This window comes from Gadus morhua, chromosome 11, assembly GCF_902167405.1.
Source record: "Gadus morhua chromosome 11, gadMor3.0, whole genome shotgun sequence".
NCBI classification, from domain to species: Eukaryota; Metazoa; Chordata; class Actinopteri; order Gadiformes; family Gadidae; genus Gadus; species Gadus morhua.
This window is the reverse complement of record NC_044058.1, coordinates 17,605,623-17,631,335: the sequence shown is the minus strand read 5'-3', so window position 1 is coordinate 17,631,335 and position 25,713 is coordinate 17,605,623. Positions and strand designations below refer to the sequence as shown.

Here is a 25,713-nt window from a genome sequence, read left to right as displayed (position 1 = left end):
GAAACAAACACTGGATTGATCGATAATATTGATGTCAATAGGAATTATACTCATTAAAGCAAAACATAAAACCCTCATGTACTTGAGAGCACATGAGGAAGCGAAACTTTAGAGGCGGCGGGGGTTGGGGGGGGGGGGAACTAAATGTTCTGGGAACATTCAGACCCAGACTAAATGTTCTGGATCGGACGTTTGTAGTCTGTTGGTAGACATCCTTCAGCATGATGCGCCACTTACCGCAGCTGCTCCTAAATAACAAATCATTCGTAGCCACTCTGCACCAAACTGTCTGCTCAAGTGTTATGATAAAACACTGTCACGTAGGTGACCTGAAACCTCACTCGCGTTCTCCCAAATTTCACAAATGATTTCCATGTGTCCCAGAGCCTCACGGACCCTCTTGGCTGTGGTCGCAATCTAAACATCACTGGAGGAAGGTGAGAAAATCCTGAGTGACAGGAAGGCCAATCTTGTTTGAACAGCGGCCTTAAGGTGTAAATGAAGAGGGGAAGTGGACGGAGAGAGAGACAGAGGCAGGGAGTGAGGTAGGTTCTTGGTTTGCAATGTGTGGTGGGATGTTCGGAGCAAAGCAGGCAGTGTGTTGAAGGTATTCATAGCCTCAGACGCCCCTGTCCTCCGGGCCGACCCTGGGCGGGTTGCGTTGCTTTGAGGAACTTTGCCGTTGAAGGGTGTGTGTGCTCTGCCAGTATTGATTCTTTCCCGTTGTCCTCATTTGCACTATGCGCCACGCACCATATGCATGGTATCCAGGAGTGTGCAGGGATGGGATAGGGTGTGGGTGGGGTTGAAATTCCTGTGATCTTTTTCAACTTATTGTTGACACTTTTATTGTACTGCTTGAATCCTTGAGAAACAAAATTGTGTGACTGCCTGGTGATCTGTGGCTAACTGCTCCTAAGGGCAAAAGAGAGCGTCTCTTGTCTTGTATAAATCACACATCTGTTATAGGGCAGTATTCTCTTATGTGCTCAATTTGTGCCCATGCTTGAATACGCACACACACGCTACTGCTCGCTCGCACCCACAACCTCCCACAAAGCATATGCACTGTATACCCTTCTTACCTCTACATAGTTCCCCATTTGTTTTGCCCAGAAGTGCTTCCATTACTTGTCTTTTGAAGGGCTTGTTTTGTAGCATGTAGGTCCTCAGGGCGGAACAGGACAAACTCGAATTGGTAATAAAAAGACTCGGTCTGTAATTACTTCCCAAATTATTATAATTGGCCATTGTTGATGATCCTACTGCCTCACTGCTCCCTCCGCAGGCTCTTTCGTGATTCATGTGTGGTTCTGTGTGTGTGTGTTTGTGTCTGTGTGTGTGTAGGTGTGTTTGTGTGTGTGTGTTTGGGGGGGTTCTGTGTATTGTGTGTTTTGCATGTGTACCACATGCTGAATACAGTTGATGCTTTACCGCTCAATGTATTGATTGCATTTAAATGTGGCACATTCACACAAGCTTTCCTAAATTATGCATCCGCCTTATTGACTTTCCCTCACTCTCTGCAGCAGCACGGACCAGAGTAATGGTTCCCTGTTGGTTCGAGGGCCAACATGTACTGCTGATCGGATTAAGTTAGTGCTGCTTCACATTGGTACTTAGGCGTAACCTAGAAGATAAGATCAGGTTCTTGAAGCTAAAACAGTTATTTTACGGATTTTGCCATCATTATAATGGTGCCAAAGGCCGTATTTTCAATAAGGGTACTCATGCTTGCCCCCCCCCCCTAGCTATAGCTTTAATATTTCTTACAGTTTTCCCCTAAAGGAGGTTATATTAATCTCACAACATAGTCCAGAAATGTCCACCTCGTATATGCTACAGCCACTCTTTGTCCTTTATCCTATTTGATGCTACACTGCACTTTTCCCTGGTGTGTGATTCAAAGACAGAATTCTACCTTCATACGTTCCTTCTTTCTTTTTCTGCAATATATATATCGCTTTATTCCATCCTCTCTTTCTTTTTCTTTTCCTTTCTTTCTCTTTCTTTAGTTAGTCCCTCCATCTGTCCGTCCGTCCGTCCGCTTGCTCTCCCTTTTCCCTTGCACACAGAGCAACAGAAACATAATCTCTCCTTCAAACAACAGGAAAGTAAACAACAGCACGCTGTGCCTGTCGGCTGCAGGCACTGCTTACGTCATGCGCTGCCTTCAAGAGCAGAGAGCAGGATCCTTGTCTGCAAAGCTCCACGGAAAAAACTCCTGTGTCGATTATTTTTACCCTGTCTATTTTTAATCATTCCTCTGTCCTACATATGTCTGAGGCAACACGCCTCTCCTGGGACGCCTTTGTCACTAAAAAGCCTCTTTGCTCCCTTTCTGTCTGTACCCTATGATGAGGTCAGATAAGCGTCAGGAAGAAGAAAAATCTCTCGCCTTCTCCATCTCCCTCAGCTTGCCTCTTCTTTTCTGGCTCTTTGATATGTGCAGCGGTGGTGGGAGAGGGGAGGGGCGAGGCACACATCTGAGCCGACTGCTTACGTTTGATGCGGCGATTGATTATGGGCTGTCAGATGGATGGTATCGCTTGCAGTCCCGTGCAGGACCATTGATCTCGGGGAGCGATCGATTCTGAAGTTGGGGCCGGGTGACGGCTGACGCGCAGGACGTGACGGATGACATGTGTCTCTCACTGTGTGTTTTGTGAGGGGATGTTGGAGGGGGAGAATGCAGTGACGGAGGACTGCGGTGAGTGAGTGAGTGGCTGGGTGGGTGGGTGAGTGAGTCTAGTGGATCAGGGGAGGGGAGCGTTTATAGGCATGGCTGCTTCTCTTTGTGAGGAGGTCCCATTCATCCGGCGGGCTCCATCGCGCAGCCCTATCTACGTGTTGACAGGAGCTGTAGCGACTCCCTCCTTTAAACCCCATCAACCCTGCAGTTCCCTGGTTCCAAGACCCCACCCCCACTGCACCCGTACACCTCCTTCCACCTGACCTTCACTCTTTCCTCCCTTCAACCTTATTTCCTAAATTCCTTCCGTCCTTCCTTTGGCCAGTGCTGCTAAGTTCCTGCCATGCCTTCCTTCCTTCCTTACTCCTTAATCCCTTCATAACATACAATTTCCTTCCTTCCTCCCCCCTACATTCCTCCCTCCCTTGCTTCCCTCAATCCCGCCCTTCTCCTTTCCTTCCGTCTTTCCTTTTCCTCTCTCTCCTTCCTTGTTTCACTTCCTTGTCCTTCATTTCCTTCCTTGTTTCCTTTCCTCTGTCCCTCCTCCCTCTTTGTCACCAGGCCGCCCGGAGGAGACTCCAGATGGTAGAAGGGTGGAACGCCAGTCGTCTGTGGTTAGAATATTGCTGGGTCCTCGCTGCAGACTCATTGCCACACTGACAGCCTCTGGTGTTTGTCTCTATCAGAGGCACTGAGAAGCTTTCCCAGTGAATTACCCGCAGCTCACCCCCCCCCCCGACACATTATTTTACACCAATTGAATGTGTTGAATACACCTTCACACAGGCTCCTTTTTTTTCCAAATGGCTGTGGACGTTGTGAGTGTTAATTTGTCTATTAAGTGGATCTCTGCCTGTATGTGTGTGTGTGTGTGTGTGTGTGTGTGTGTGTGTGTGTGTGTGTGTGTGTGTGTGTGTGTGTGTGTGTGTGTGTGTGTGTGCGTCAGTGTGTTTTGCTGCACGTGGTGAAACATTCCACAGAACAGGAACATGTGTGAATTGTTGAAATATCTGTTACTTTGCAGCCCCGAGTGCACATGCGCTCGTGGGATGGGTGTGCACGTTTGTTTTTCTGTATTCCGTTGCGTGTCTTGACACACGTGAACGCGAACTGAGGGAGGTGGTGGGGGGATGTTGGAACGGCTGTGAATGGAAGCGTGGGTGTAAGAAAAGGCACGGTATAAGAGAGAAGAAGAAAATAAAAGAAACACTGTTGGTGTGAGCGCACAAGTGTGTGTGTGCAAGAGACGGCTGACGTGGCCGTCCTCCAGCCGGCGTGGGCGTCTGGTCTATCAGAGCCCAGCAGGTCTGAGCAGCCCATGTAGGAGTGAGAGCCGGCTACTGGGGCCTCATTATGTGGCACCAGGAGTTTCTCTGTTTAACTTGCTAGTATGTGGGAGGCTTATAATTTAATGAAGACCAGGACTTTTTTTGGTTTGGTTTGTGCAAATTATCACTGGGTGATTATGATTGTGTGTGTGTTTGTGAATGTGTTTTGTGTGTGTGTGTGTTTAGTTGTGACCACAGTGTGTAGAAGAGTGTGGTTTCATTCGAGCGGGGGTGGGTGCTGCTGGATGTGTGAGGGTATAGGCTCACACAGATTTCCACACTAGTGTTTACCGAGAGTTAGGCGGAGTGCTGACGTGGTGTTGTTGTGATGGATTAGATCCATAACTTAAAGTCATGGAAGAAAAAAGGAACACAATAACAAAGGAAAAATAACCGCCGCCGTCATCATTAGCAGCTGGCAAAGACAAAAGTGCACATCCACCCTCGCTGCCTCGCTGCACTATCTGTGTATCCCCGCAAACAGCACCCCCCTCGAACACTGAACAGATTTCCCCAAATGCATGGGTACATTTGAAATAAATGCGTTACATTATGCGTAAAAGGAAAATCATTACCCGCTTTTAAAAAACCTTTATGAATATTTATAAAGTGTTTGTGTCACCGCTTACTTGCCAGGCTTTTTGAAAATTCTGTTTTAAGCGGCGCACTGCGTGACTGTACTCTCTCCCGCTCTCGCTCTCTCGCTCGCTCGCTCGCTCTCGCTCTTGATCTCTCTCTTTCTGTCTCACTCTAACCCCTCTCGTTTACTGACAGAGTTTTAGTTATAATTGACTGATTTGATTGTTGAACTGAATGTTATTGAACAACTTTCTGTGTGTGGTAGAAGGTGTGTGTGTGTGTGTGTGTGTGTGTGTGTGTGTGTGTGTGTGTGTGTGTGTGTGTGTGTGTGTGTGTGTGGTCGTGTGGGATGGGTGTCTGCTTCTGCTTTGGCTTTGGCAGTGGGTGGGGATACGAGGCTTTGTTCTATATACCAAAAGCACTGTCTCCCCCGGGGCTGTGACTGTCAGAGTTAGTTAAGGTGAGGGGTCAACAGTGTGTGGGAACATGAAGGACAAACTAATCTAACGGCAGAACAGCTTGTTCACCCTCACTTCGGGCCCTGTGTTCCTCCCCACGACATCTGGGGAGGAAACCATTATCTTACATTGGAGCCATGGGCAACTCCATTGTTTCTAGTTTCATATCTACAACGGGAACAACAACAGCAAACAGACAAAAAAGCCCATGGACACGTATGCACACACACATACACCTTCCCGCTCTCATAACAGGTTTTTCACAGAAAGAATAATCCCTTTTCTGCATTTTGCGTATTTGGTGCCAGGTAGCGAAAAATCAAAGATTGATGATGACAATGGTGTTAATCTGCTGAGGATGTACTATGGGTGTGTGTGTGCATTTGCATCTGTGTGTGCGTGTGTGCGAGCGTAGATATGGCTCAGAGATCTAGGTATGCGATTGCCCCAGGCACGCGTGTCAGGACCCCACATCCCCGCCTCCTAATGCAGCCGGTGAATCTGGCTTGCTTGTCATAACAGGTGCTTGGCGGGGCCCAGGGGAGTATGGCTGCACTCCACCTGCCTACCATTCAGCCCCAGACATCATTTTAGTGTGTCAGCCTCTCCTTAACGGCTCCCTTGGCCTACACCTGCACACGGAGCCCTGCTTCCCCGCCTCACCCCTCCCCTGGGGGGAGGGAAAGGGAAGGCAGAGGAGGGGGGAAAAAAGGGGAAAAAAATAGATGAGAGGAGATGCTCTGTGATCACCGTGGTAACAGAGAGTAATGGCGCTGCCCGGGGTCTAGAACAAATCACCTGTAGATGATTCTATTATCCGTAGCCGTTGAGGAGTCGTTCACCCAGCGCTGCTGCTCGCCGGCGAGACGACGCCGCCTCATGTATGTGCTCTGTGCTCCTCGTTCACCCTGTCATGCTTAAGCTCTATGCACCGTGTGCACTCTATCGTGGATGAGCGTTGCGTGCCTCCTCGTTCACCCTGTCACGTACGAGCTCTATGCACCTAGTTCACCCTATCATGTAAGGGCTCCATGCACCGTGTTCACCCTGTCATGTAAGGGCTCTATGCACCGCGTTCACCCTGTCACTTACCAGCTCTATGCACCTCGTTCACCCTGTCATGTAAGGGCTCCATGACCGCGTTCACCCTGTCACTTACGAGCTCTATGCACCTCGTTCACCCAGTCATGTAAGGGCTCTATGCACCTCGTTCACCCAGTCATGTAAGGGCTCTATGCACCTCGTTCACCCAGTCATGTAAGGGCTCCATGCACCTCGTTCACCCTGTCATGTAAGGGCATCTCGTTCACCCTGTCACGTACGAGCTCTGCGTACCCTGTTCACACTGTTTACCCTGCCACGGCTAACAAGATGCACGGCTGAGAGGATGAATCACTGAAGAAAAGGATGGTGTACCATCTGCACTGTTGGTCACAACAAAAGCTGAACTGGAGCAGGAATAGATTGATTTTGTGGATGATTTGAAATAATATAACGCAAACATATGGAATTAGATTTGATACAAACAGACAATCTTTATCGACCAGTTCTGGAAACTTGGCTTCGGTTTTGCAGTACAAAAAAACATTTACCTTGTTAAATCAAAATACTTCCATAAAATGTAGTGTTGTTTAAGCATGCAACAACTTGCATGCTTAAATATTGATGATGTCGTTTCAAGTGAGCTTAAAGAGGTCCAATGAACTCCATTCAGAGCCCTGAATAGATTGACCTGATTCAGGGCGCTTGTTTCCGCCACATCCATCACCCTTTGTTCCGTCTCAAAGATTCCCCCCAAAAGCAGCACGCACAGCCTTGCTCGCCTCGTCTTTGAGGTTCCGCTGTTACCATGGTGCCCACCTGGCCATGACCCTGTAGCCAAGCGCAAGGTCATTAGTCACAAACCCTGCGATGCACAATGATGCTGATTCATCGCCAGGGAACCTGCCAATAGCCGCAGAGCTTTTTCAGAATGATGTTTGCTTCACTGAGAAGGAAATTACAATCCAAAACCCACTGTTTACCCCACTGATATGCAGAATCCCTGTGTAATCCTGAAAGGCTTCAGGTTTTGGAAGATGCTGTTGCCAGGGAGATATTGTGTTGAAAATCTTGCCTTCCCATTTCATTTATTAGTATTGTGTTCTCACTGCCTCAGTTATCGTATTCTGTCATTGTTATTCCTCACAAACTGACTAGACACTGTGACTTTCTCGGTAGAACATCAAATTTGATTTGCCCCCTCGTTTTGTGTTGTTGTTTGGTTACTCGATACACCTGGCCCACACAAAAGGCTCATAAAAGCATTGAAAGAAATTGAATAATAACAATTTGTTCCTGAAACGGTCCTTTGTGTCTACTTTTGTAGAAAAAAAGAGCATAATGAAAATGAAGGGTTGTGATTTCCTTCATCCTTTTTATTTGGCCAAAAGATATTTCCAGTCATGAAGTGATGGGACATCCGTTCTGTCCGTGATGCGGGTGGACTGCAGGTACAAGCAGAGGAAAAAGGGGAGGTGGGGCCATGTCCGATGCAGATGTCCACTGCTCCCAGGAACCTCGGCTCAAGGGATTAAAGGTCCTGCATTGCTGGATCTTTATCCCGTTGAAGCCTGTAGTCTTTATAGACAGCTTCACACCTCACGATAATTAATTCACCTGAAGGGGAAAGAAAAAGAGAGAGAGACATACACATACACATATATTGAGAGAGAGAGAGAGAGAGAGAGAGAGAGAGAGAGAGAGAGAGAGAGAGAGAGAGAGAGAGAGAGAGAGAGAGAGAGAGAGAGAGAGAGAGAGAGAGAGAGAGAGAGAGAGAAAGAGATTTTAAATACTAGGAAAGAAAAGAGTTAATACATCAATGCGTGCGTGCACATGTGTGTGTGTGTGTGTGTGTGTGTGTGCATGTATGTGTGTGCATGTGTGAGTGTTTGCATGAATGCATGTGCGCGCATGGCTGGACGAGTGTGTGTGGGTGGTCGATCATTGGCCTGCTCCTTCAAATCAATAGATCAAGACCTCCTGGTATCTGATCATCTGATCAGAGCTCCGGTTGATCTTTTAAACAGAGGGATTACAGCCTGGGTCACAGGGTGCCAAGTGTAGCCTAAATGAGAGGGTCCAGGAAGACAAAAATAACCTCCATCCAGCCGTCCTCCGGGACCACCTTTACCTTCACCCCCACCACACCTCCATCTTCCAATCCCCCCCCCCCCCCCCCCCCCCCCCCCCTATCCCTTTTCCGCCAGAGGTAATATGGCCCACTTGCTGTAGCACAGAGAGATCAATACGCACTGGCTCGGTTCAAAACAGAAAAGCAGGTCATTAAAAGGAGCGGGGGAGCGATCGTGCTGCTTGGCCTATCAGCCCAATGTGGCCGAGTTAAGCTCCAGACATTGTTATCATTGTGAAGCAAATAGATCCACAAAGGGGGAAAATATTGGCGAAGGAAAAGGGGGGGGGGGGGGGGGGGGGGGGGGGGGGGGGGGGGAAGCATAATAAGATTTACTTGCGGCACTGTTCTCACTGTGTCTTCTGATGATGGGGTGCGTGAGGTGGTGGCAGTGGTGGTGGGGGTTGGGGGGGGTGTTGCTTGGGGTGGAACTCTTTCAGCAAGCCTCGATGTGCGTATCAGCAAGCTGGGAATTAGCTCAGCGTTTATGCGGAGTGGAGGATAAACTGCGGGGAGACTGTGCAGACGGCACTTTACTCTACTTTCATTGTGTCTTTCTGAAACGTTCGGCAGCGCCACTGGCGAGGAGGATACTGGTGTGTGTATCTTGTGCACGAGTTCATGTGCTCGGCTGGCTGGCTCCGACGTGGACGTCTAGCATACTTTTACAGCTGCAACCAAGTGAAGAAGCTTAACCCGGCTCGCCATGTCTGAGTCTTTCACCTGCACCTGGCCAGACATGCTGAGAGACTTAGTCATTTTTTTCCCGCCTTGTTGCTACCCGGTGCGTGACTCCAGATGTGGGTCAACGGATCGTAATGGAGGAGGAGAAGATACCCGAGCGATGGCTGTATGGTCCAGGCAGGGTCTTTGAAATGGGTTCGGCTGGGGCACGCTTCCCCCACCCCCCCCCCCACCCTCCCCCCCACACTTCCAAGAAATGTGTGACTCTCTTGCTGTGGTTTGTCGAGGGAATCATTGGCATTTGGATGTCTGCGAGTGCCTCACAATGGCCAAGATGCTGAGTAGGGAGGCTGACATTTTGTCTCTGTGAGTGCTTGACAACGGCGGGGAACCACTGACATTTATCAGGGCTCCTCCCTGTGCTCGTCTGAGACCTTCCATCGCGGCGGAGTAAGAAAGCAAATTAGACATCCGCTATGTCGCTAACATCTTTTCCTCCGGTCAGTCTCTGGTCACAGGGTTTCACACAAAACAAGAAAATAAATACAAGTGAAAGAGAACGGTGTGATATTGTGCGTGCCGGCCTGTGCTATTGTGTGCATCGTGAGGTGCAGTGTGCTGTGTGATTCAGTGGTCCGGTAGATCGGGCTCCCAGCAATCCCAGTCTGCCTTAAGATGTACAGGGAACATAGTCGGGATTGTAACAAGAAAGAGTTGTGGTTCAAACACAAGAGGATACTGAGTGTAAATCTTTCCGCAGCAGCAACATATTCACCTAATATCTTACCATGGCTCTGCACTTCCTTCGGGAACCACACCCCTGTGATCAAATAAATAATGAAACATTATTGTTTAGATTTAAATCGTTTTTCAAACTAGCCAAAGTTACATATTACTGTTGGTAAAGACAAGACATAAGGTACACTTCAAAAACATCAGCAATGCACAGCATATGGTTCGCCCACTATAAAAATGGCTGTTGGACAAGATGCAAAAATACAAATAACAATTACAGTCAGGTTATAAATACACTAGACAAAAGGCAGGGAAGGGTTTTGGAAAAGGAAATAAGTGTTAAAATAAACACAGAAGAAACCTAGTGTCAACTCTCCAGTGGTCCTACCGTCTGAAGTTTCCACAATGTCCAAATCCAAGTGTCCTACAGTAGAAACCGTTCCCTCAAGCCTTGAACCTCTGTGCTGTTGATCTCCTTCAGAATCGGTACAAACTGTTCTCCTGAAGAAAGTGATCACCGAAGAGCATTAACAGCCTGCTGAGATAAGCCAAGAACAGAGTAGGGGGATTTCAGTGATATGACAGTTTGAACCCATGTAGAAAGGAAAGGAATAAGAGAGAAAATTAAATTAACCACTAAAAGCTGACATTTGATTTGGCTGAGATTGAGCTGGATGTCTTTACCTAGACTACAAGTAGCTACCACACCTAGCTAAGTGTTTTTGTTGCTGTTTGAACGTCATTTGGAGATGAAAATGGAAGCTATTGCAGAAGTGCTTTGAGAAACAGTTATTTTAATGGCCACTTGACGCTGTTACAAAACGGCTTTGGACACAGTCATCCATTGTTATGTTCTCAATACAAATGTAACCTTCCTTACAGGCAAATGTTAGCCAAATTAGAATGTATTTTGAAAAAAGTAGTAGGCCTATAGCGGAAAAGATAGGTGTTTGAGGGCATTTCTGCAGTGATTGATGGCTAATTATTTGATAGTCTGGTACACCCAGGATTCATTCCAAAGCACTTTGGCACCCACACGGTTTTAATCAGTATTCCAATTCTTGAAGCCCTAGTTATTTCTTCAAACAATATTTTTGGAATACGCATGACCTCATGTTAGTATCCACTAGAATCCATCAGGCTTCATGCTATAACTAATGGCAACATTTATACAATAAATTGTAAAATGCAGTTGAAGTCTGCACAAATGGAAGGGCTCTCGTATTTAAAGTGGCCCCGTTAGACCGTGCAGTTACCCCATTACGTTGTACACTCACTCATCCTTATTCTTCTTCCTTTGTCTCAAGCCACTCTTTTTCCAAGCCTTTTTATTTCTCAGTTGCTACTTTTCTGCCTCCAACCTCGACCCTTAATCCCATATTAGCCTTTTTTTTTTATTATTATTATACTCCACCCTCACTCTATTCCTTCTCAATTCCTCTCTAAACACTGCTTGCCCTCAATTATATATATATTTTTTGGCCACACTAAAGTGCCTGCCCTCCCCTACTTCCGCTCTGGCTGCCCAGCACAGCCTCTTCCATGTTAAAGATGGAGCACACACACTTGTATTTTGGGCTGCACCGCCATGTTGATGTCGCTAAGCATCGTCAAGTTGTCATGGTGAAGGGGGGGGGGGGGGGGGGAGAACACCCTATTTTGCCCTCATAAATAATCCCCACTCAACAGAAACGATGAGAGGTAGCCGGGGTGGTTCCCTATGATTCCCGTCCCCCTGTTCCTTCAGAGGGCCGGGGATTGAAATGGATGGTGTCTGGTGTGCTTGCTGGCACCTGTCAGGGACCAGGGGGAGGACCTGGGTGCAGCCAGTCATGGTCCAGCGAGGAGGGATTAGACAAGAAGCACTTCATGGAGGAGGATTAAGCTGATACATTGCTGGTGAACTCCTCGGGAGTATCTGTCGGAGCACTAAAGACCTCCTTGTGTTGGACAATTTTGGTAATTCAGCGTCCACAAACAGTGGTGTTATTCTGGCCTTTGATGTTTAGTTAAAACCGTGAATAAGCAGCAACGCTGAGTGATTAAGGTCCAGCTCTGCACCTTTCCAATTTAAAATATGAAACTAAATTATACGACTGCTTTCCCCTTTCCTGTTTTTATTGTTTGGAAGGGCATATTTTCTTGTCGAACAAACAACATAAGTACTTGTCATTTACTGAAGGACATTCGGTCGGCAAAGGGGGGCTAAAGCCTTTTAAGTGGACATATTGATTTCCTATAAAAACCAAACAAAACCTTGTTCCTTTTTTTTTTTCACCAAAACCCAGCGAGACCTTTCATTCCAAGGTTGGAATAGGATTACCGGTAGGTTTAACTTTTGGGGTACCTCAAATTGTGCTCAATATTCACAAAGTGGTGTCGACAGTGCCCCATGCTTCTTTTGTAATAGCTGGTCCGGTGTTGTTGTTCTTCCGTTTCTTGTCAATCTCATAGATCGCAACGTTGGAATCCACGTTATAATTAATAAATCCCGGTGGCCATTGATTAGAATGTGTGAGGAGTGGGATGGATGCTCTGATTAAGACAAAGCTTTCGACTTTAAAGACCTCATGTTTACGGAATGGTTCAGAGAGGAACCTTAATGGATTAGTGTGTGTGTGTATTTGTATGTGTGTGTGTGTGTGTGTGTTTGTCTGTCTGTGTGTATGGCTCTGTGTGTGTGTGTGTGTGTGTGTGTGTGTGTGTGTGTGTGTGTGCGTGTGTGTGTGTGTTTGTATGTTTTTCTGTGTTTGTCTGTCTGTGTGTGCGTGTGTCTGCGTGTGAGTTTGGGCGTGTTTGTGTGAGTGTACGTGTGTGTGTTCTTTATTGTCACTTGGGACCCAATACAGCAATGCTTGACAGCACTTGTCAATCATTCCGATCCCTTGTAACTCGAGAGCTGAGTGATGGAAGACTACTTTACAGAATGGTTCACTCTCTGGGGAGGAACAACACAGCATCTTTAGAATGCCTTTGTGAGTAACTAAAAGAGACCCGAGATTTATATGTCTTCACAGGAAAGACTATTTGCAGTGTTTGCTACTACAATAACACAAATGTTTCTAATGCTATATTAGAACAATAAATGGAGTGAAAGCTAATAGTGAAATTGATACTGTTTTGGACCCGGCAACATGCCTTTTATCAAGATTGTCTTCTATATGCCACATGCTATTAGTTAGTCAATTGTATTCATTTTGACTGCAGAAAATAAAGGTAGCTGCAATAAACAACCAAAAACCTGTTGTTGTTTTTGGGAGGTCTACACCAATTGTGAATAATTGGATGTATTTAAATTGCCCAATCTTCACAGTTCCATGTCATGATAGCCATCTCCCTGATAACATGTCCCCCACCGCTGCCTCCTCTCCCGGGCAGTACAGCCCGTAGCGTTAGCTGTCGCCCGAGTTTCCCCCCTTATTGGCGGACAAGTTGCTCATAAACAAACCTCCGACTTTAATATTCCCTACTCAGGAACAACTCTCCTCAGCCAATCACCATGCTAGACGGGAGTTTAACGTCCACTCTAATTCCTCCGTCCTCTGCATTCGTCAACCCCTTTTATTTATTCGTTCCCATGGAGCCCGAGTAGACATTCACAGCAGGAAACACCGCTTCCTTGCGTGTGAACGGAAGCGTTTCTGAGCACTCAGCTTCCAATTATAATACATCCTGCTTAACTGATGCTTATTAATTCCTTCAAACTCATTATTGCATGCAAAGTAGGGATCTCTCATGAGATGAATACTAATGAAAAAAAAAGTTTAAAAAATAATCTTCTTCTTGCTCTGCTTCTCCTGTGGCTGCCGTCCACGGTGCTCCAACTGTCTTACTGCTGTTGTTGTCTTGTTGTTGTTAGTGTTTTTTATGACTGGTCTATACAATACTTGAGCCAAATTATTAATGCCGCACAACAGATGATTATAATTCCCGTGTTGCCGCTGCGTTGCGGCATGTGCCCAGACTTCAATGCAAGATTTGTGTCTAGGTACGTTTGTATCTTTTTCCCGAAAATCTCTGGTGATCTGAGGACTAGCTTTTGGGCTGCGGCGTGTATAGATTGTTTGTCGACTTGGAGCAGACCATTAGAGTGCTCTGGACTAGTGCACTAGGAGTAAATAAAGGAAGTGAGTCGACACTGAGCCAGCAGGGGCCGGCCAATAGGGCCAACCCAAACAAAACACTTCAATCTCTCACTGCTGCGCTCCAGCGCTCCCCAAGGGCGTGAGTGATTGATCCACTGGCCAATCTGAACGCATTGATCTCAGAACCACCCCCACCCACCCTCCAAACCATTCACCCAAGCCACACACACACACACATGCACACGCACACACATGCCCACCAAACACACACACACACACATACACACACACACACACACACACACACACACACACACACACACACACACACACACACACACACACACACACACACACACACACACCAACCAAAAACACACAGACACAATGCAACCCCACGCACGCACACACACACATATTGTACAACCATACGCACATTACAAACACCCACACGGATGCGCACACATTCACAACATCAACTGTCCCGGTTTCCTCTCTATTCTCGCTGCCGTCTGCCAGAAGTATTCACTGGAGAGCCGGAGATGTGGAGCCCACACCGCTTTGACTCTCTGTACGTTGTTCTTAAGAGATTTGCTGCTAGAGTGTTTTGTATTACTGTAACATCCATGGATCACATTTCTGATGCACGGGTTTGTCCCATGTGAGGCCCACGATGGATGGGAGTACAAATATATGAAAGTCGCTCTCTTGTTGTACCTTCAAATCGAGAGGCTTTCATACAGAGCGATTGCACTACATAGTTGAGACTGGGGCTGTTCGGCTCTAAGCAGAAGGATCGCAGAGATGTTTAACCGCCTGATTCCATCAAACAAACGTTTGGATTCCCATGACTCAACTATGGTCTCACTCCCTCTCTCTCTCTCTCCCTCCCTCTCTCTCTCCCTTACAGGTGGTATATTTGAGTCCGTGGAGAGTGCGCCATCAGGTGCAGAGGAGCTAGCCTTTAAATTTGCATTGAACACAATCAACAGGAACCGAACCCTCCTCCCCAACACCACCCTCACGTACGACATCCAGAGGATAAACATCTACGACAGCTTTGAGGCCTCCAGGAAAGGTGGGGATCTGATGAGTGTGTGTGCGTGTGTAGTTCTGCGTCGCGGTTGGGCTGCCTGTTACGAACCCGCCTGCTTTACAATGCAAATGCGTCCCTTGTTTGTGAGCTGTGAGCTGTGGTGGCTAAGATTGGAACAATTATAATCAGACGAGGGAGAGACTGCGAGGCACTTTGAATGTAAACAGAGCAAATTGATTGGTTTCAGGTAATGACTCAGTGGCGGTAATTCAAAGACCTGTTTGGCCCCTGGAGACAGCCTATAAAGTGCTATAAGCGATCAGTTTTGTGGATGCATCAGGCTGACATTTCGAGTCTCTTATCAATTATGGGCCATTACACCATGTCCCAGTGATTTAGGCAACTCCCAGATATCAAATGAGTGAGCTAGAGGGCACAGACACAGGGAATATGAGTTATGACGGGCCATCGTCTGGCTGTATTTTTGGAACAACTGTGTGAGACAACCTGAAATTGACTGCATTTTTTTATTTCTCTTTTGCCTGTAATTGTCGATTCATATTTCATGGCAAAACTTAATTTGACTGATAAGTGAAGTAAATCTACTATTAAATGGAATAGATTACATTAAATGTCAATCAAAGGTTACCAGAGCATAATGTCTTAAATTAGCTTGCTTATTCTCAGATACATCCAAGAAAAACAAATGTGATTTTTTTTTAATTATCTTACGCAGAATATGTGATTTTTCAACTTCATGAATGACTAAAATGAGTATACAATATCTGTTGACAAATAATTGATTACATTTTCGCGTCAAATGCATGATGTGTTGATTTATTCATTTACAAAAACACCAAATGTAATCACACATGGAACACATACAATGAAGATAAAACTAAGAAGATAAATGATTTGTATTCACCTTAAAAACATTGTAGCCCATGTGGAAGCCACATCTGTACTAAACAATGACCAACATTTTTATTTCCTTCAGCCTGCGATCAGCTGTCTTTAGGGGTGGCGGCCATCTTTGGTCCTTCTCACAGTTCGTCGGCCAACGCGGTCCAGTCCATCTGCAACGCCCTGGGGGTGCCCCACATCCAGACAAAGTGGAAGCACCAGGTGTCAGACAACCGGGATGTGTTCTACGTCAGCCTCTTCCCGGACTTCTCCTCGCTCAGCCGGGCCATCCTGGACCTGGTACACTTCTTCAAGTGGAAGACCGTCACAGTGGTCTACGACGACAGCACCGGTAAGGCTGCGAGGACACGCACGTGCGGAACAAACCACTGTATGTTGAAAATAATGTACGATGGTGGGGGGAGGGGTGAACCGGCCGAGGCGGAGCAGAGGTTGCCTACCTTCTTTTAATGTTGGACGTGAAGCGCATTGATTCAGAACTATTTAAAAGCAGAGTTGTCCCATTGCTGGAACATAATGTACAAATTTGGAACGTTATCCACAAATCAGGTTAGAGTATTTAAAAAAATGCTGCTACAGCCCCGAGGGCTCTCCCACCTACACCTTGCCCTTTAAGAAGTGAGACCAACTCTCTCTCGTACTCGTTGGCGCTCAATCACTAGCTGCGTTACATCCAAAGATATTTTTTTATGTCGCCATATACGCGACGAATGTACTCGTAAAGAAAGCCAGCCGTTCCATGAATTGAAACACCTGGCCTGGATTACAAGGCCATAATGGAAGATACATTTAATGTGCATCAGAGGAGGGAGAAAGACCTTGGTGGAGCTAGTGTAGTGTAACTTCCTCCCCCTCCCACCCGCCACCACCTCGCCCCCCCTTCCCACGTCCCTCTGTCAGGACAGCATGCGGCAAGCGACCCAGCAGGACCGGTACATGAGCCATATGCCGGGGGTCGGGGGGGGCAGCAGCCTGCGCAGAGCTCTGCCAGGTGTCCCCAAGCTCGGTGCAGCACACACCTAGACACTGGCACGCAAACACACACACACACACACACATGAACACACACACACACACAGACACACACACACACACACACACACACACACACACACACACACACACACACACACACACACAGACACACACACACACACACACACACACACACACACACACACACACACACACACACACACACGTGGCTGCGCACATGCACAGTGCACAGACATGCACACATGCTTGTGTGTACACACACATGCCAGGGCGCGCACATGGACACGCATACAGACGCATGTGCATGTATACACATACCTGAATGTACACATACAAACAGACACACACATACACACATGCGTTGATATATGCAAAGACATGCGTGCATGCATACAGATAGATACAGACACATGCATGCCTGCACAGACACATGCTTACACACACTTAGGGCCTGTTCTGGCACACACTCACCCTCTGCAGTGTATTGTCTGTGTTTGATATATTCAGTGTTCAGGGCAGATGATGCTCTCATTTTAAGGAGCCCTACTGAACATGTCACACTGCAGCAGAGGCATATGGTGGATTTACGTTAGCTACATATGGTGGTTCCTCCCGATGAATATGCATGGCAAGCAAGAAAACAGCGGGGAGAGTCAATGTTAATATATTCATCTGCGTCCAGTAGTATATTCACTAATGATGATAAAATCATAGAATGTGGAAATTCCCACTGGATGCGTTTTAAAGTAATTGAGGAGAGGAAGGAGCTGGAAAAAATAAACGTATGACTATATTAATTACACATTCCAACTCATACTGTGTTTCCCAAAGATGATGTTTTTGTGTTTGCAATCTTAATTTAGGCAGAACCTTGAACAACGTGTCTTTTTAGTGTTTTTTAAAAGGATTGTATTTCTTTGGAATGAATACATGTGTATGTGAGACTCCCACATATCCACAGGCGTGTGTTTTGATGACATGGGTTTATGCAGTAGCGTAGGCTGCTCCGAGCAGCCAATTGATTTGCAGGCTGAACCTAGCACCCCGTACAATTAAGGTGTGAAGTGGACATAGCTGGTTCACAATGGGGGTTAATAGAGACTTGATTTCCTGTCTTTGAGGAAGGAAATGAGATTTCGCCGTTGACCCTCAAACAGCTCCAACGGGGTCACCATTGTAAACGAGGGGTTGTTAACAATGGTGACCCGGGTGGAGAGGGGTGGAGATGACTGTGGTGTTGGACAGCGAGGGATAGAAAACATCTCCGGGGCCTCCGGGAAGGAGCTGTGACGATGGAGCCTCCCCAGCCCTCCCCCATCTGTCCTCAAACAATTGTATTTTGTGAAACGGCTCGAAGCGCATGATTTTCCATTTCGTTTTGGCAGGGCAGCATGCTTGGGCAGCAGATCCGAGAGCCCCGTGTAGCGTAACGCTCATGTTATTGTATAATTCCCACGGGTAAATCCCACAACTTGTCATTATACGACACTGTTGCCGATGTTAAACCCCATTTCCTTTAAAAATAAAAAAACACACACACACACACACAAAAGAACAAAAAAACCAACAGATAACACAACGAGAGGGAGATACACGACAACCGGAGAAATATGAGATAGGTAGCCTACGAGAAAAAGGAGCGCTGAGACACTGCGCCTCCCGTCATGCTATACCTCCGACCACCAAGGGAGAAGACGATCAACTCGATAACCATAATGGGACTTCTATGACAGCTCAACTTTATAATGACACAAACAGATGGAGAAACCCCAGTTCTGCTGCAGAGCTCCACAGGCGTGGACAACAATCCATACGCCGCTTCTTCCACATCGCTTTACTTCAGCCGCCGGGATGTCTGATGAGGTCACGAGGGAGGGGCCGGGCACGCGTGTGTGCAGACTGGGAACACCAGACGAACACTCCAATCACCTCACGACACAACAAGCCATGACACATTTACGTCTTATTTTTAGAGTTATGGCGCGGCGAGGAGACGAGCTAGCCTAAATGAGCAGTTCATGGCAGGGTTCCCATGGCAACCGTCTCCTGACGCCATCCTTAGGATCCAGCCCCCAGAGCGTCTCCACCTCATCCGCCGTGGGCTCCGATCACCCCAATCGCTTCAAGTTGACATGCTGATCCTATTAGTCTCTTTTTTAACCCTTTTTGAGATGTTTTCTCAACCAATGTTACAATTCAAAAATCCTAATTGTGCTGCACTAAATAGATACTAAGATACCAATTCCTAAATCACAAGTATTATTGTGTTTTGAGTAAAGGTTCACAGCAGTATATCTCACATCAACATCACTAATGCCGGTAGGACTCCAATATAGTGTAGGGAGTAGAGATTTTCCTTCAGTGAAAGCCTTCTTTAAACTACACAAGTCCTATTAAGGTATCATATACGACCTAGTGTTTGTACACACTGCAGTGTCTTTTCAGTATACTTGAGAAGCTGTAAGTGAGCTTCTGCGGAGTAAGTACTGGCGGTCGCGGGACCCTCTAGTAATCTGCTTCCAATTGATGAGCGAGTGGTGTACCCCAGCCGTCCCACTCCCATCATATGCTCCACCGCCACTCAACAGATTGTTTCGAGAGTGGCTGGCCGGGCCATCCTTTCAGTTCATCATTTCTGCTGGGGTGGGTTGAGCTAATGCAAGCCAGGTGATCGTTTATTGGATGTCATGTTGCATGTACGGGTATAGTGCACGATATATATATATATGTATTTCGAGATGAATATCAACACACTTGCACGTACAGACTGAAACCCTGTTACTATAATCCCTTCCTTGTTGCCCTGTTGTGGGTTAGATATAGGGACGCATTGGAGTTGATTGTAGTAGTTACGTTCTTTCCTCCATACTCCACACTTCTCTAAAACCTCACAGATTTTAATTTATTATAAGGAATCTCAGTGATTCATAACAAAAAAATGTACATCAATTGTGTTAAAAAGACATGATGTGGTGAATTGTAACTGGCTTAGTGAACCCTCACAACAGAAAACCTTGTGCTTATTTTCGGACCTTGTGATTATTTTCGGATTCACTCAAAACCCGCGTTTCGCCTCTTCACACGTTCCGCGGTTGAATGTGAATGCAGGCCGTGCTCAGCAACAGAGGATGATGTGTGATGACGTGCGATGAGGTGTGTAAACAACTCAACGTTGCCTCAGTGTCTCATCGAAACGGCTCGAGGAAAAACGCTGATTGATCTGCCAAGCAGGAAACGTAGTCCGAATATTAAACCCAAAGAAATATATTTGTTATGTTTCTGTATCTTTCCGAGGCTGGGCCCTCTATCGACGTGCATCCTGAGCCCCATTTGAACTTACAAATAAACAAATGAATAAAGAACGAATGTATAAATATACAAATATAGAGGCATGAAGTAGGGGATGCCGGGGGGGGGGAGAGGGCGGGGGGCTGGGGATGGGGGTGGAATCATAAAACCTTTGACCCCCCGCCAGAGCATCCGCCACAGGGCGACTCACGAGCCGTTAAACCCCCCTCTCGCCGCGCAGGGACGGGCCGGCCGGGGGGAAATCGCATTAGTGTCAGCGGCGGCACCGATGATGGAGCGGCCTCGCCGCAGTCAGAGCACCGCTCCGCTCATGCCCGTCGTCGTCGGTAACGGCGGCGGGCCATGGAGGAGGAGGGGGAGGGGGAGGAGGTGGGGGAGGTGGAGGAGGAGAAGGGGCGGTTTAATGCCGGAGAAGCTGTTTCCCCTCTCCAGGATATTTATCACAGGCAGTAGGTTCTGCTCTCGCTCTGCTCAGGAGACCCCCAGACGAGCCCCCCTCTAAGAAATGCTTAGAGCGGATGAAATATTCATGTGGAGTTAAATATGGATCCTGGAGCGGTCGCCTGCCATTAAACACATTCACCGCTGATCGACACTGACAACCCCCCCCCCCCCCCCCCCCCCCCCCCCCCCCGACCTCCTTCTCTTTTGGCAATTGGGATCTCACACAACGCCCCCCCCCCCCCCCCCCAAATCCCACGCTACCTTATTGAATTCCGACGTGTAGCCTGTAGCGAGAGGGGAATGTAGTGGGGGGGAATCACCCATGCAGAATGGCAGCAGAGGAGTGAGTGGTGAAGGCAGGGTGAGAGAGAGAGAGAGAGAGAGAGAGAGAGAGAGAGAGAATTGTGTTCATGATGAGTGAGTGGGCCAGTCACAGGTGTCAGGTTGCTTTATCGATGTTAACTAACTAAGCGTGGAGCGGAGATTGCAACTCCGGGGGAGAAGGCCGTAGGTTTACCCTCCGACAGCGGCACGCAACGCTGAGCGTACGCCTGAAACATCCCAGCAAACGCAGACATCACCAAGCCCCACCAGCACCCATAAACAAGCGTGTCTGTGAATAACGGTTATTCACATGCACACACACACACACACACACACACACACACACACACACACACACACACACACACACACACGCACAGACTCCAGCACAAACAAACACACACTTCCATACAGACACACGAACGTACCCATGCACCTCCCAAGACACCATGTGTTTTGAAGAGCGTGTGTGTCTGTGTGTGTCTGTGGGGGGGGGGAGCAGGTTTGGGATGTTTTCATGTATTTATGGTTGCTTTGGGCCAGGAGTCCCGCTCTCAGCTCACCATGGGCCTGCTACCTGGCAGAAGCTGTGAGCTGGTGTCGTGCGGTGAGGTGCACTCGTCTGGAAACAGGAAGTAAACAAATTACACGTTGGGCCAAACAGCTGGGGACTGTAGTAGGTAAAAAGATACATGGGGAGAGAGAGAGAGAAAGAGAGAGAGAGAGAGAGAGAGAGAGAGAGAGAGAGAGAGAGAGAGAGAGAGAGGGAGAGAGGGAGAGAGAGAGAGAGAGAGAGAGAGAGAGAGAGAGAGAGAGAGAGAGAGAGAGAGAGATGCCAGCGGTGCTGGAAGCTTTGTGTTACCTGCTCAGTGATATTCCAGCTACGTCAAGGAGGCAGTGTGTATCGATCCAGCTATCAATAAGGAGGAGAAGAGATGTATTTACCGGATATCAGCACATCTATCAGGCGTATTTGTGCTTGGGATCCTGTTCAATTGTGCCGGCAAGATCCACTACACTGATTCCCTCCGTGTGACTGATTGGCCTTCGGAGGTCAATAACGAAGATCAATACAGACCGTCAAATCACTGAGATCAAATGAATGATGGATGTATGAAAGTTGAAGGATGAATGTCAGGCCAAACATTGATCTATGACTATTTATGGAATTGATATATGATCATTTCCGCTTGTGTTTTGCGGGCGATAATATGCATATTGTATATGAGTAGGGTCTGCAGATGAAGCAGCCAGGCAGGGAAATTCGTAGCCGCAGGGGGGAGAGAGAAAGAGAAAATATAATAAAATGTACTAAAGGAAACGGGGGGAGAGAGAAAGAGAGAGACAGAGAGAGAGACGTGTTGATCTGTGGGTAGAAAATGAGCTGGGAATATGAGCCAGGCTGTGGGTGGTTAAGGAAAACGGAAACACAAGTGGAATTAATTTGAAACGCACACAAAACATATTTCTTCAGCTTCCATATCTTCAATCTGCTAAATGAATGGGGAGCTCAGCCCGAGAAGCGTGAGTCATTTTTATTCTGGAGAAACTTGTTGAGTCCACACTGTTTTCTTTTTTTCAGTTTTTCACCCGTCATAATTTATTTTCTGTTACAGGGCTGATTCGACTACAAGAGCTCATCAAGGCCCCGTCTCGATACAACATCCGACTAAAGATACGACAGCTGCCCACGGACTCAAAGGACGCCAAACCCCTGCTGAAGGAGATGAAGCGGGGGAAGGAGTTCCACATCATCTTCGACTGCGGCCATGAAATGGTCGCAGGGATCCTGAAACAGGTAGATATGGGTGTTCGTTCACATGCATGTGTTTGTGTGTTTGTGTGTGTGTGTGTGTGTGTGTGTGTGTGTGTGTGTGTGTGTGTGTGTGTGTGTGTGTGTGTGGCTGCCTGCCTGAATGTATGCTTGTCCTAACGCCAATGCCGACAGAAACGATGACATCATCTCATCGTTTCAAAATCGATGCGATGATGTCATACGCTCCATCAAAGCGACGAGGATGCTGTCACGCTTTATCTCCAAACGATGGGATGAGGTCATCTAACGTGAGACGGGAATTAAGCGGCTTGATTTTGAACCCAAGCTACATATTCCTCCTCGTCGCCGGGATGATCAAATATTAAAGACAACATGATTCAGCCCAGTGCTTTGCTACCCTCACAGGGTGTTTAATCCATCCCAGAGCAGGGGGATGGCTGGGGGAAGGTCAGGACTGCCATCATTAGTAACGTCTGAAGACTCCGTGGCTAATCGGAGGTAATGACAGACAGTCTTGCTCTGATATTCCTATAATGTGACACACACCAAATATCAGTGGTGTGTGTCACATTATAGGATTCAAAATTATTCATACCCGTTGGTGCAGAGTCTTGGAGGATGCCCTCCCTCCTCAACCCTTCATTGAAACAAATGGATCCTTCTTCCCTCATTTGGCCATGACATTTTTTTCAACACAGACCCAGTTAAACATACACATATATTAAATTACATTTTGTCGTACACCCAGGAAGCACTTTAAGAGCAATGTACTATAAAGATGTTCTGGTGCCTACGAAAAAAGGTAAACATGGCCTTTTTTTGTGTTTTATTACGGACACTACACAATTAGCTATAAACAGCAGCGCACTTATAATGGCGAATCTCTCCCGAAAATGGAATCTGCAATTTGTTTTCCGCTCCCCCAGTATATAGTGCAGTGTCCACCTGACACCTCGGCTGGGTATACACAGGGACAGTGGCCGTTGGTTTGCCCTGGTTACCCATCCTGTCCGTTGGCCCAGCCACCACTCCTAATCTGTGATTCATAATGGCTGAAGCGCGGCCGCGGAACAGCGGGCCGGGGCTCAGCCGGGTGCTCCGGGCCCATCTGGTTTTGACAACAGCACTACGGAGCCTAAATAGGGGTGGCATGCAGCCAGCCAGCCATCCCACTCACACACATACACACATACACCGGGGCGCACTTATATACACACGGACACACAGCACACACACACACACACACACACACACGCACGCTAGCTGATGATAGATCAAAATATGGGTCTGGCTTCGTATTTCTAAATAGAATGGCATTACTTTACCGTTATCGAAAAGTCGCATAGAAAACAAATTATGTTGCTTGATGGAGGATAGCTGGGTGGGTGGCTTGATAAAAATGCCTTTTTCTCCTAGGTACACACTCACACACACACACAGGCACACAGACACAAAGAAGGACGCATACAACGGCATAAGCAAGAAAGAAAAAACACATTATGGGCCGTCGTAAAGATGCATAACCTCACTGTCCACTGCTGTGCCATCTTTTATCAAACCCCCTTTCAATTACTGGTCGCTCACTCTCCCATCTTTCTTCTTTTATTTCCTCCCCCCGTCTTTCCCTCTGTCTCTCTCTCTTGTCCTCTCCTTCTCCCTCCCTCTCTCTTTCACACAGGCTCTTGCCATGGGAATGATGACAGAGTATTATCACTTTATCTTCACCACACTGGTAAGTGTATGGGAGTCCTGCGCTGTGTTTCTGCAGCACACTGACTTTTTCATCAGCCGCTGCTCTAATCTCCATACCCACTGTGGAGACGTGTTGTCGTTCCCCGAGAAGCCAGCCTGAGACGCGCCTCCATCTTTGATTCCCTACACAAGCCATCTTTTATTTTCTGTTTTTATTTTCTCCTCCCGGCGTGGCATCTGATGTTCGGTCGCCGTTCACAACGCCATCCTCTCGGTCAGCCAGGGTGTTTTAAGTTCCATTTGTTAATCAAAGCTTCAGGATGTTATCATACTTCACTGAAAGACATTGCTGATTAAGCAATAAAAAGATGAACACATGAGTCGCATGCAAGTGTTACGCAGCGACAGCAAGGCATTTGAAGTGATTGGTTTTCATATGAGTTGCACGACTCTTCTATTGAAATACAGTGTGACATGTGTTGAGATGTCATTAAGGACTTACAGAAGACTACACTTGTTTGCTAAACACTGCCACACACTTCTCTCTCGTTCTCTCTCTCTCTCTCTCTCTCTCTCTCTCTCTCTCTCTCTCTCTCTCTCTCTCTCATTCTCTATACATATACTTAATATATATCTCCCTCTTCCACTTTATCTGATTCTCCCTCTCAATCATTTTGTACACATCATCATTTCGACTCGCATCATTTACCCTGCAAACAAGCAAAATAGGTGTGTACACATAACATAACACACATGCATGCACAAATACACTCATATCTTCTTTCTTTACAAATCCTTTAATATACACATAATCACACACACCGCAAACACACACATATCGTCCCAGGCACATTATTTAGATCATTCTCTTGAAGTTTCACACTTTCTTCTTGTAAACCACAGGAAATAGTACAAATCAATCCCTCTCGCTCTCTCTCTCGCTCTCTCTCTCTCTCTCTCTCTCTCTCTCTCTCTCTCTCTCTCTCTCCCTCTCTCTCTCTCTCTCTCTCTCTCTCTCTCTCTCTCTCTCTCTCTCTCTCTCTCTCTCTCTCTCTCTCTCTCTTGCCCTCGCTCTCTTCCTTCCTCTGCTCTCTATCTCTCTTTCTTCTTCTGCTATCTATCTGTCTCTCTCTGCCCATTGCCCATTTTGTTCCCCAATTGTCTAAGCTCTTTATCAGTGGGTACGTATTGTTTTCAGGTTAAAATGAATCCTCCACTGGTTTATTTTGATATAAATGTATAATATATATAAATATATATATTTCACAACAACTCACAGCAGTAGGTCAATTTATGCAAGATAATTAAATATCCCACTGGTTTTCGCAAGCAGATGAAAAGTATATATAATTCAAACCTGAGGGAGGGAAAGAGCGAGAGAGGGACAGACAGACATAGAGAGAGACAGAGAGAAAGATAATTCCGCTGTTGGAGGCTACATCCAAGCCAAAATGAGGCTGCATATGGCAGCCATTTTC

The 25,713-nt window shown here is 46.9% G+C and overlaps 1 protein-coding gene across 3 annotated transcripts in view; it reads left to right on the top strand.

Annotated features, from left to right (window-relative positions):
* The window catches only part of grik2 (glutamate receptor, ionotropic, kainate 2), a 123,191-nt gene that overhangs the window by 22,562 nt on the left and 74,916 nt on the right, over positions 1-25,713 (top strand). For all 3 annotated transcript variants that reach the window (XM_030370962.1, XM_030370961.1, XM_030370963.1), the window contains 4 exons: positions 14,644-14,811; positions 15,767-16,024; positions 22,383-22,564; positions 24,222-24,275. In XM_030370962.1, coding sequence (XP_030226822.1) covers positions 14,644-14,811; positions 15,767-16,024; positions 22,383-22,564; positions 24,222-24,275 — 662 coding nt within the window. The remainder of the gene's footprint in view (positions 1-14,643; positions 14,812-15,766; positions 16,025-22,382; positions 22,565-24,221; positions 24,276-25,713) is intronic.